This window comes from Populus nigra, chromosome 1 (genome assembly GCF_951802175.1).
Source record: "Populus nigra chromosome 1, ddPopNigr1.1, whole genome shotgun sequence".
Classification (NCBI taxonomy): domain Eukaryota; kingdom Viridiplantae; phylum Streptophyta; class Magnoliopsida; order Malpighiales; family Salicaceae; genus Populus; species Populus nigra.
The window spans coordinates 8140110-8151585 of NC_084852.1; the positions used below are offsets into that span (position 1 = coordinate 8140110).

The 11476-nt window shown below is 34.0% G+C and overlaps 1 protein-coding gene across 1 annotated transcript; it reads right to left on the reverse strand.

The window, feature by feature from the left end:
• Nucleotides 1-2043: 2043 nt before the first annotated feature.
• LOC133695194 (phenolic glucoside malonyltransferase 1-like) lies at nucleotides 2044-3706 on the reverse strand. The gene has a single exon (XM_062117071.1). It carries the CDS (start codon nucleotides 3704-3706, stop codon nucleotides 2153-2155), a length of 1554 nt encoding a protein of 517 aa, XP_061973055.1. The 3' UTR covers nucleotides 2044-2152.
• Nucleotides 3707-11476: the final 7770 nt, after the last annotated feature.

The following is an 11476-nucleotide window of genomic DNA, read 5'->3' on the forward strand; positions in this document are numbered from 1 at the left end:
AGTTTCTTGGAGACATTTTTTATCCCTAACAACTCTATACTTAAGGTTGCCGTTCCAACCCCCATTTGTTTTTTAATTTTTGAGAGATATTTAGCCCCCCTAAACATTGACTTTCAAGGCTATCATAGCAGCCCTAAAGTCTCCTAAAAATTATTTCTCTATTGCTCTATTTCCTTTTAATTTTGGGGTTGTTTCAGCTTACACAAAACTAATTTTGGTAACAGTTTCAATAAACCATAAATACCAAAAAAATAATATTACAATCAATCCATACGGTCAAGTTATAATTCATTATTATAAGTATCACATATCCAAATATCAACTCCATCCAATTGTCAAATTTCCAGACACATAGGTTTAATCGAACTGGCCTAAAACTTGTAGACTTACTGTGCAAGAAGCATAACTTCTGTTTGGAGTAGATGGTTATGATCTCCACCATTCAGAATCTATATAGCATTCAGATGAACAACATATCCAAATTATAGCCCGATCCAATAGTGGACAGTGGAGAAAATGGTTGGCGATTGAGACTGTCCAAAAGTGTATTTTCCAAGAACTTTACCTCCTGTGATATCTCTTAAACAGGGATTGATGTAGAAGATCCCTCCAAATATCATTCTAATCCAATGATGGAAGGTGGAGTTATAGCTGTCGGAATTTCTGCTATCAATATGTTTTCTCTTTGTCTCCTAAGTTTCCTTGTTCCTTCATTTCTCTCTTGTTTCTTATTGATTTCTAGCTAAACAAAATACTTTTCCTAACACAATTTTTGGGTTCATCCTTGCCTTTTTCTCTCTTTCTCTCCCAAGCTCTCTTTTCTCTCTTTTTTTTCCTCCTATTTTTCTGTCCAACCATGGTTTAATGAATAATAGAGTTGCTAGAATTTTCCAACTGATCAAGCATATTTATGAAAGTGCCATTAATGATTTTCATGCTATTTTTAAGTCTAATTGTCGACATTATTTGACAACCTTGCCAAACTTTAATCGCTCTAAAATTTTACTTGTATATTACACTATATGTGAAGGAGGCCCTCGTAAATGTATAGTCCAATTCGACAGTTAGATTAAGCGTTTTGCTTAATAGCACTAAATTGGTCAGTAGATGATTTTTACACAAGAAAAATCCAAATTTTCATGTTTAACCCTTTTATAAAACATATACATTAATCCTCTAAACCTAGGGGTTATTTTATCATTTGTACATAAACCCCTAACCTTCTGTTACTTGAACATTGTCCACTCTCGGTCTTACGTATTTATTTTTTCCCTATAATTTTTTCTTTCTAACAATTTAACACTATATTCACTTTTCATTTCATTAATTTCACTTTTTTTAATCTTGATTTAGGTTTTTTTAATTTACTTTAACTTATTTTACTATCAGTTAAATTTCTCATATTTTAATACCCTAGAAAAATTATAACTGGGGGTTTACATGTTTTCTCTACGCCCAATCCCACGTTAGGTCAGGACCCGTCTGTGCCTAACCATTCTTAGGTACAGTCATAAGCTAAACCCAACTCCTCTTAGGTTTAACGTATAGCTAAAAGATCACCCCATACTAAACCTTCCATACTCCGGGCCTGGGCTAGTAATTATGATACCTATCACATCCCATTAATTATGAACAAGCAGTCTATGCTAATATTAATTAGATATGATGACGTGAGCAGTAGAATAATATTATTTTACCATTACAAGATTACATCTCTACCCCTTTTATATTATATAAAGTAAGTTACGTCAGGTAATATAAAAGGAAGCTTAAGTACACATAAAAAAAGGTTCGAAACCTTATGCTCTTAGACAAAAACACATTCCTTCTTTTTTCTTCCCTAACTTCTACATTTTCTTCTCCTTCTTCTTCTCTGTCTTCATAAAAGCTCATCAATACCTTCATTAATGTCTTTTTGCCAAAAAAATTACCTCGTAATGACTTGATCTTCGAAGAGTCTTCCATCAACATCCCTAGAGGTTTCTAAGGGACATTGTGCAGGTATTCACTGAAGAGAAGATTTACAACCTTTGAAAAAATCCATTAAAAAAAAAAGTCAATATAGTCTAGAAATAAAGTTCGTAGAATACGTTATAAATTATCCAACAGAGATCTTAAAGATTAATTCTTTTCAGAATATTTCCTGTTATTTTTATAGCCTAGGCATAACTTTTACGCCATTAGAGAAAAAAGAAGCAAAAGATTCCATTTCAGGCCTCTTCAAAGCCACACCAATTTCAATCCTTCGGTCACTTCCATTTCCAATATCCAACACTGAAAACGCTCCAGTTCTATCTATGGATGTGAGCTCCACCTTCTCGACATTTCCCCATCCAAAATCCGTGTTGTAAAATTTTAATCCGGTCGCTCCAGCAACACTAATTAGTCGCACTTCTGGTCCCAAACTTAACAACATCTCAAACCTCTCACTTGAACCTTCAAGGAGTCCCTTGTCCAATCCGTTTATGGAAGCGCTAAGCTTTCCGGCTATAATAGCTAATCCATTTTCCTGCATAAAATCTCCGGCTTTAGAAACTATGTGACGAGCCACAACAGTGTCACCAAAATGATTTGGTGGAAGAGGAGGGTCTAAACGACTTCTACAATCCACTGACCACGCAAAATAAACCTCTCTGTCGGCATCTCCTCCTCTTGCTTTGACAAGACAGATCAATACATAAGAGCATGCCAGAAGATAAGTGGAGAGATGAAGTCGTTTTGTAGGGTCTGTTGCTTCCGGGTGATAACGCAACACACTTTCTCTAAGCTTCTTAATGGCTTCACTAGATAAATGAAAGGTTGCTCGAAGCAAGTTAGGTTGCACTTCAAGTTTCGTCAACGGCTTCACGCTTTTTGGGTTCGAGTCTGAACCTGATTCTAACCGTTTCCCCATGGTTGCCCACAAGTTAATGTACGCCTCCTCCAAACCTTTGGAGTCTTGGATACTTTTCCATCCAAAACTCGGGGTGATTTCTGCTGGCAATAAACGTGGGGCTTCACCTTTTTCGACAATATATTTGCATGTATAAGCCCAAGCTCTGAGGAACATAGATACGCTTTTCCCGTCAAATATTGCATGGTGCGTTGCCATACCAATGCAAAAGCCTTTGTTAGGAAATAACGTTACTTGTAAAACCACTAATGGTGACATAGTTTCAGTTGCGACAAATTGGGGAGCATAAGGATGTGATTCAACAGCTTCAAGGATTCCATTGCCTATAAGGCGATCGAAATCACCATTACACTCGGCAAGTGTAACTGAAACGGAATCGTTATTAGGATGGTAAACAAAGATGGGTTTGGAGGATTCAGGGGGCCATGTTAGGCTGCCGACGATAGGGAGGAAGTGGAGGAGTGCATTGGAAAGTGATTTTTTGAGACTGGGGAAAATTACAGAGTGAAAGAAGGTAGGGTTTGCATCAGTAAGTTTGAAGAAGAAGAGGCACTCAGTTGGAGGAAATCTGAGACCTGCCAGTTCAAAACAAGTAGGAGAGAGTATTGTTTCGGTGGCTGACTTGGTAGAGTCATAAGCGGGAGCCACTTCGCAGATATCAAGTATCTTTACAGAGTTCGGTGATGCCATGGAGATAGCTAGAGTGAAAAAGAGAGAGAGATTGATAGTGGGATATGTTTTTTTCGTTTCAGCTCTTGCTCCATTAATAGAACTCGGCAACCAATAGTTTTCAGATTGATCGAAATGAGCCATTTCTGTGCCAGGAAAAAAACAATAGGATAGTAGGTGAGCTTGCTACTTATCATGGTGTTCTTTTTCTCGTTTTGACTGACTGGTACTTCTCTCCAGTCATCCATAATTTTTCCATGATAAAAAATACTTAATAAAAAACTATATAAAATTATTATAATTATAATATTTTTTTTTATATTAAATTATTGTTCATAAATATTTTTAGTTAATATTTTATTAATATTAAATATTAATAAAAGCTATTGAAATTAATAAAAAATATATTTTTTTTCCTTATAAGAAAAAGTTAAGAGGCTTGACCTTTAGTTAACCAATCATTTTCTATTTATATGTGTAGGGCAATATATAATAATAAAGATAAAAATTATAACACTAAAGTAATGCCTATAATATTTTCTATATATACATTCTAATGTTTTTTATATATACATTCTATAATATGGGTAGAAGTTGCATTTTAAAGTTTTTTTTGTCCAGAAATATATTAAAATAATATTTATTATTATTTTTTTAAAATTTTATTTTTGACATCAGCACATTAAAATCCCTAAACACTTAAAATATTAATTTTAAGTAATTATTTTTTGTAAAAAATTAGCTTTTAGCCAAACAGCACCTTGATCCTTATCTTTACAGCTTCCCTCTACATATATTGTTTAGATCCCTTAAAAACAAAAATATTGCTAGGAAATTTTTTATTGTTTCTTATTGATTTGTTGATTTCTAATTAATTATATTTTTAATTTTTAATGTGCATGATATCTTTCCTATAATTTTCCAATTTTTTTTAATTTCTTATCTATTTTTCATATATATATATATATATATATATATATATATTGCATAGTCTTCCACTATTTTTTAGTCCCTAATCATTTTAGACTATTTTTTTAGTTCCTATAATTTTCCAATTTTGTTTAATTTCCTCTACTTTTTCATGCTTGACTCCAATTTGGCTCCCTAAATTATTTATATTCTCCTCTCTATTATATGTATTTACCTATTCTATTACGCAAAGAAAGTAACAACAATCCAAAGTAACAACTTTTTTTTTTCAAAAAAAAAAATATCTTTAAAAATACATGGAAAAGCTAGAAGTAAACAATAAATTATCACATCTTTCTTTTGTTTTCCACAATTTTATTGTGTAATAACTTTTTTGTTATTTATAAAGCAAATCTCGAATAAATGAATTATTTAATCATTATTCAAGAATATTAACAAAATGGATAATATAAATTATTAATACACGGCTCTTTATTTAAAAAAAACACAAAAAAAATTAAATGTAATTTTTTCATTATATGATTTTTGTAAGCCTATTTACAAATGTATTAATCATTATCATTTAATTGGATCTGTATTTTAAAATTAAAGATTAGATGATCTAGTTAGGCAAGGCTCCTAAATTACTGCATTAGGTTTTGATAGTATTTTATTTTATTTTAATAATATACAAATACAAATTAAGATAAAAATCTTAGAATGTACATGCAATTAAATATTTTATTTTAAAAACAAACACGAAAAAACTTGTTTTATTTAAAGTATTTTAGCATAATCTTAAACTTTTCTTTAATATAATTAATTTTTTTTGACCTAAAATATCTAAAGAACAATTAATTTTTCTAATTATCATAAACGAATTTATTTTTCTTTTACTCGTAGCCACATTAGTTTGACAACGATCGTATTACACTTTTATTACACGTTGATTGACACATTATAGTCGTCTACAAATCATGCTTTCACCAACAACCGTGTCCCTCCTTCCATAAAAGATATTTCTCCATCCCACTCCGATGAATTATTGGTGTGATTTTGTCACGTGAATTATTCACTATATATAAACATGCCTAAAATTGTTTTGACCATCCAATTATGACAGGTAGATATTGAGAGTTTGTTGGTTTTACATTTTAAAAATATTTTTTTAAAAAATTAAATATTTTTTATTTTTTTATTTCAAATTAATTGTTTTGGTGTATTATTTTGGTGTTTTCTAATTATTTTGATGTATTTATATAAAAAATAAGAAATATTATTTTAATGTATTTCCGAGCAAAAAGAACTTTGAAAAACAACCGTTATTACACTTCTAAACACCCCTTTCATGTTGATTAGTAACTTCACAGAGAGGGGGGGTGAACATCTTCGGGTCAAGCTCTTATGTTTAGTATCAGATGTCTTCTAGATATGTACTAATTAGGTGGCCCCACTGCATTGTGAGTCAACCTTTTATTTTCATAAAAAATATAAAAAAAATCTAAAACCCAAGAGCGTTGGGTCTGACTACAACACCAGACTCAACAGTAAATATTTATAATATTATTAATAATATTTATCTTGTCTGCTCAAGTTCTTATATTTTTTAATCTTTTTAAAAAACAATTTATGATTTTTCTTCAATAGTAATAATAGATTTTTATTTTTTATTTTTTCACTAATGATGATGATGATAATAATAATGATTGATTAGTAGTGGTGGTGGTTGTGGTAGTAGTAATAATAAAAATTGATTAGTGGTGGTTGTGGTAGTAGTAGTAGTAATAGTACTAGTGGTGGTAGTAGTAATAATAAGAATAATAATTAATTTTAATTTTAAAATCAAATCTATGTTTTTTGAGCGAGTCAAGTCTAAGATAGTGTGGATCCACCACATATGCTGAAATCACTACACTTGAACTTGGCAGCGGTCAAGGTAGCGTAGATTCAGCTCGAATGCTGAATTCACTACACTTAGACTCCAAGTTCACGGTACATGGACTTGGCTATTGGCCAAGTCCAAAGGACTCCTAGGCTTAGTAGGCAACCAAGTATAGGGTATTGTGGGTCTAGCATGCATACTGGATCCACTACACATGGACTTGGCAGATAGCAAAATCCAAGGTAGCATAATAATATTTATACCTTGGATCTGGCCAATTGCAAAGTCTTAGTACCTTGGACTTGGATGATTGCCAAGTCCAAGAGAACATGAGTTTAAATTTAAGTGTTTTTTTCCAAAGTTTTTATAGTTTTTAATTTTATCTTTGAAATCAAATATAAGATTTTTTTTCTAATAATAAAAATATTTTTTTTAAAAAAATAATTAATAATTTTATATCTAAACCGTAAAAAGTCCCTCAACACATGCATATTCCCTCCTTCAAAGACATGGTAGTATTTTCATTCACTACGCTATTATACAGTTTTACCGACGGATTAATTCTGTCGGTATAAGGAACACAAACCATCGGTAAAATAATTACCAATGGTATCGCCGACGAAACAAATCCATCGGAGTCATGAGCATCGGTATTTCTGATTCCGTCGCTATTTCTGTCGGTAATAAAAAAACAAAATTACCGACGAACATACAGACAGATAAGCGCACCAAAAAAATATATTCCCACCACCAAGTTACCGACGAAATATTCCGTCTGTAAAATTCAACGATAATTCCGTCGGTTACGCCGTCGGTAATTGTGGCACAGGCCCGTAATTTTTTTCCAACTCTCTGTGAAATACCGACGGCACTATTCCGTCGGTGATTCCGTTGGTAATTGTGGCACAGGCCTGTAATTTTTTTCCAACTCTCTGTGAAATACCGACGGCACTATTCCGTCGGTGATTCCGTCGGCAATTGTGGCACGACCGTAAATATTGTAAACGATACTACAATACTCTTGGTATAAATTTAAAATATTTTTTAAAAAATTATTTATTAACAATTAAAAAACTTATAACCAAATAAATTTTCATTAGACATTAAAAATGTAAAATTAATGTTAAATAATATTCATCGAAATATTCATTACAAATTTAATGTTTTAAAAAAACAAAATTAAACTAATTAAAATAGCAGGGGAGCTAGAGGAGGAGGAGGAGGAGGAGGAGGCTGGTTGTTGCCAGGACCGTACGGCAAAAAAGAAGCAGCACATGGATCATCACCCATCTTTGATCTAATCTCCATGACCATTTGATGAAGCTGAGTATAATCCGTCGAGAGGCGTTCATATTGTTGTTTTAGGGCTAAAAACTCCTCTGACTAGGTGCTCGATACTGATGGAGAGCTCCCAATGGTTGAGACACTACGGGCTGACTGTAATTTATCAGCCGTCGTGTTGGAGAGCCCGTAGACCCGATTTTTATCGGGTCCACCAGACGATCCGACCTCCATCCACAAATCCGGATCGAAATCTGGTTGGGTCAAAGGATCGTCCCCATATCTCTCTCTCAACCGGCTATTATAAGTCTCCTGAATTTTTTTTTTAAAAATCATCATATTCAATTCAAGAAAATAATAACTTAAAAAATAATTTGATTGATCGAACATACCACAAAATGCTGAGCACGGTTGTCCACGTACTGCTGCACCCCCTTTTGGCGGTCTTGACTCTGCACGTGCATCTCTATAAGTAGCTCCATTGGACTCGGCTCACGTCCAAGAGACGTAGCCTGTAAGGAAAAAAAAGATTGCAAGTGAAATATATTTATAAGCAACAACAAATTAATTAACGATGTCGATACACGATGTCGGGCGACGGCTCCCGCTTTTTTTGTTTATTTAACAAAAAGGGTTTTTTCTCGATTGGGAGAAACAAAGATTTTATTGGAGTCGCCATCTAGTAATTTAAGGGAACTAGAAATCCCAAATTAGACACTGGTCCCAGAGATTCGGGTACGGGGTTAGTTATGATTAAGAGAAGGTAGACACCACCCTTAAAACATCCTTTCAAAAGAAAGGTTACCCTTTGATTCAAATGCGATTATATTTTGGGCTTATTTGTAATTCTTTTTTTAAAAGATTAACGTCGGTCCCTAAAAATAGGAGACACGTTAAAAATGACATCAGTCCCTAAAGATTAGGAGACTCGTCTAAAAACTAACGTTTGTCCCTAAAAAGGAGAGTTACGTCTGGGTTACCAAAAGAAATAATGGATATAATCCATTATATTTTGGGTTTATTGGTAATTTGTTTTTTTCAAATGATTAACGTCGGTCCCTAAAAATAGGAGACGCGTTAAAAATGACATCAGTCCCTAAAAATTAGGAGACTTGTTTAAAATATGATGTTTTAACCCTAAAAAGGAGAGTTACGTCTGGGTTACCAAAAGAAATAATGGACATAATCCATATTTGGTATTTACATTTCTGACATTGGTCCTTTTTTAAAAAAGAGACGTGTCGACTTTGGTTTTTGTATTTTTTTACAACATGCAAGAAAATTTACAAGCATTTATATATAAAAAATATCAAAAATACCAGTAGAAACCCAAAAAATTACCTGAGTGCCACTATATAGGTAAAATACTGAAATACCCTCGGATTTCTTGAAAAATTACAAAAATGACACTGGCGGCGCGTGTGGCACACGCGCAGTTACTGTGGGCGGCGGCGAGATTTTCCGGCGAGATTTCTGTCCAACCGACGGTCGATCCTGGTAGATCTGATGTCGAGGATTCTGATGGCGGTGGTCTCGACGGCCGTTGATGGCTGACGAGGGAGAATCGTCGGTTTGAAGCTTCGGTGGCCGATGAAAATCGCGGCCTTTTTCCGGCCAGATAAGGGGAAGAAAACGATGAAAACCACCGGGGTTTTTCTTTACAGCAGGGTAGATACCTTTCTGTGGTGGTGCGGAGGCTGGAGACGGCCGGAAAGTGGAGATCGGATGAGAGAGAGAATCGTCGGCGAGAGGAGAGAGAGGCTCTGAGATGTGCTATGGTGTAAACGCGTGCACGGTGCACCGGTGCAGCTCAAGGCTGTGAACCATTGGATCTCCGTTGAACTAATCCTGCGGCTGTGATTGGCTGGATCTGCAAGTTGATCGGACGGTCTGGATGAGCGGAGGTGTGATCCGGTGTGTCGCGGTGTACTGAAAGCTTGGTACACCGTGTGACGTTGCGCCACAGGATCTAAGAGAAAATTGTTTTAAGGGCTGGGATGGATTTGGGTTTTAATCTAGTGTGGTAAGCCCTATTGTACCCTATTAAATCAACAGTTCAGATCCAAACACTATTAGATCTAACGGTTAGGATATATTTGGTATTTTTCAAATTGTTTTTTTTTGAAAATCAATATCCTACTCGCATGAAGAAATAGTAAAAAAAACGTGAATAGTAAAGATTTCTTTTCTTTATTTTTTTTTCTTTCTCCTGCTTCTTCTCTTTCATTTTTCTTCCTCTGGCGAACTATCACTGGCTATTTATAGCCAATGACAGGGAACAACACGAATATGCTTTAAGAAAAATTGTGTACGCACAACTACTCCGCCTACAATTAGTGTAACTACCCCACCTAATATAACAAATTTGTATTATTAATTTTGTTTTATTATATATAATAATAAACAAATCAGTATTAGAAAAATCTCGTTTCAACCGCTAAAAATCAATTTTAATGACCGAAAATAATAGTTTTGACCCAAAATAACCTGAAACTCATTTTTTACCCCGGTCGACATGGTTGGACCCGTATGGACTCGGTGGACTCGGTTTTGACCGAATATGACGGTTTTGACCCAAAACGACCCGACACTTATTTTTTACCCTAGTCGACATGGTTTGACCCATATTGACTCGGTGGACTCGGTTTTGACCGAAAATGACGGTTTTGACCCGAAACGGCCTGAAACTCATTTTTTACCCTGGTCGACATGGTTTGACCCGTATTGACTCGGTGGACTTGGTTTTGACCGAAAATGACGGTTTTGACCCGTAATGGCCTAAAACTCATTTTTTACCCTGGTCGACATGGTTTGACCCGTATTGACTCGGTGGAATCGGTTTTGATGGAAAAATGCGGTTGACTCAAGAAAAATATATTTTTGAATTTTAAACTTTTTCTTAATTTTTTTGGATTTTTATAAATAATAATAGAAATAAAATATCATTCGAGAAAATCTTGGTGAATCCAAAATTGGGTTACAACAGTTGCCCCCTCTTTACAATTCTTACGGTGCAAAGGCATTGGAAAATTCATTTTCTTTTGACTTTGCATAGTAAGTTTTGTAAAGAAAAACGATGGAAGTGTTGAAAAATACAAAGATTTTTCAGTTGGTCTAATTCTTATGGGCGACCTGCCTAAGTGAAAAACATGAAAGTGTTTTCAATGTGAAATACATGAAAGTGATTTCGGATTAATGTTGTGAAATACATGAAAGTGATTTCAACAATGGTTTTGTGAAATAGATGAAAGTGATTTCAACAATGATTTTTTTTGTGAAATACATGAAAGTGATTTCAACCTTAGTCTTGTGAAATACATGAAAGTGATTTCAAAATTGATTTTTTTTTTTGTGAAATACATGAAAGTGATTTCAACCTTAGTCTTGTGAAATACATGAAAGTGATTTCAACAATGGTTTTGTGAAATACATGAAAGTGATTTCAACATTGGTTTTTTTATGAAATACATGAAAGTGATTTCAACAATGGTTTTGTGAAATACATGAAAGTGATTTCAACATTGGTTTTTCTTGTGAAATACATGAAAGTGATTTCAACATTAGTCTTGTGAAATACAGGAAAGTGATTTCAACATTTGTTTTATGAAATAGATGAAAGTGATTTCAGATTAGCATTGCGAAATACATGAAAATGATTTCAACAATGGTTTTGTGAAATACATGAAAGTGATTTCAACATTGGTCCTATTTTCCAGGTGACCACCCTGATGATAAAATACAAGGAAACTCGCAAGTGGTCTAATTGTTCCAGGCGACCTGACCGATAGTGAAGATGAAAGCAAAAGAATTTGGCGAATGGTCTAATTGTTCCAAGCGACCTG

Excerpts from the sequence above, each read along its gene's own strand:
- LOC133695194 (XM_062117071.1), bottom strand. The coding sequence starts at position 3,706 with ATGGCTCATTTCGATCAATCTGAAAACTATTGGTTGCCGAGTTCTATT.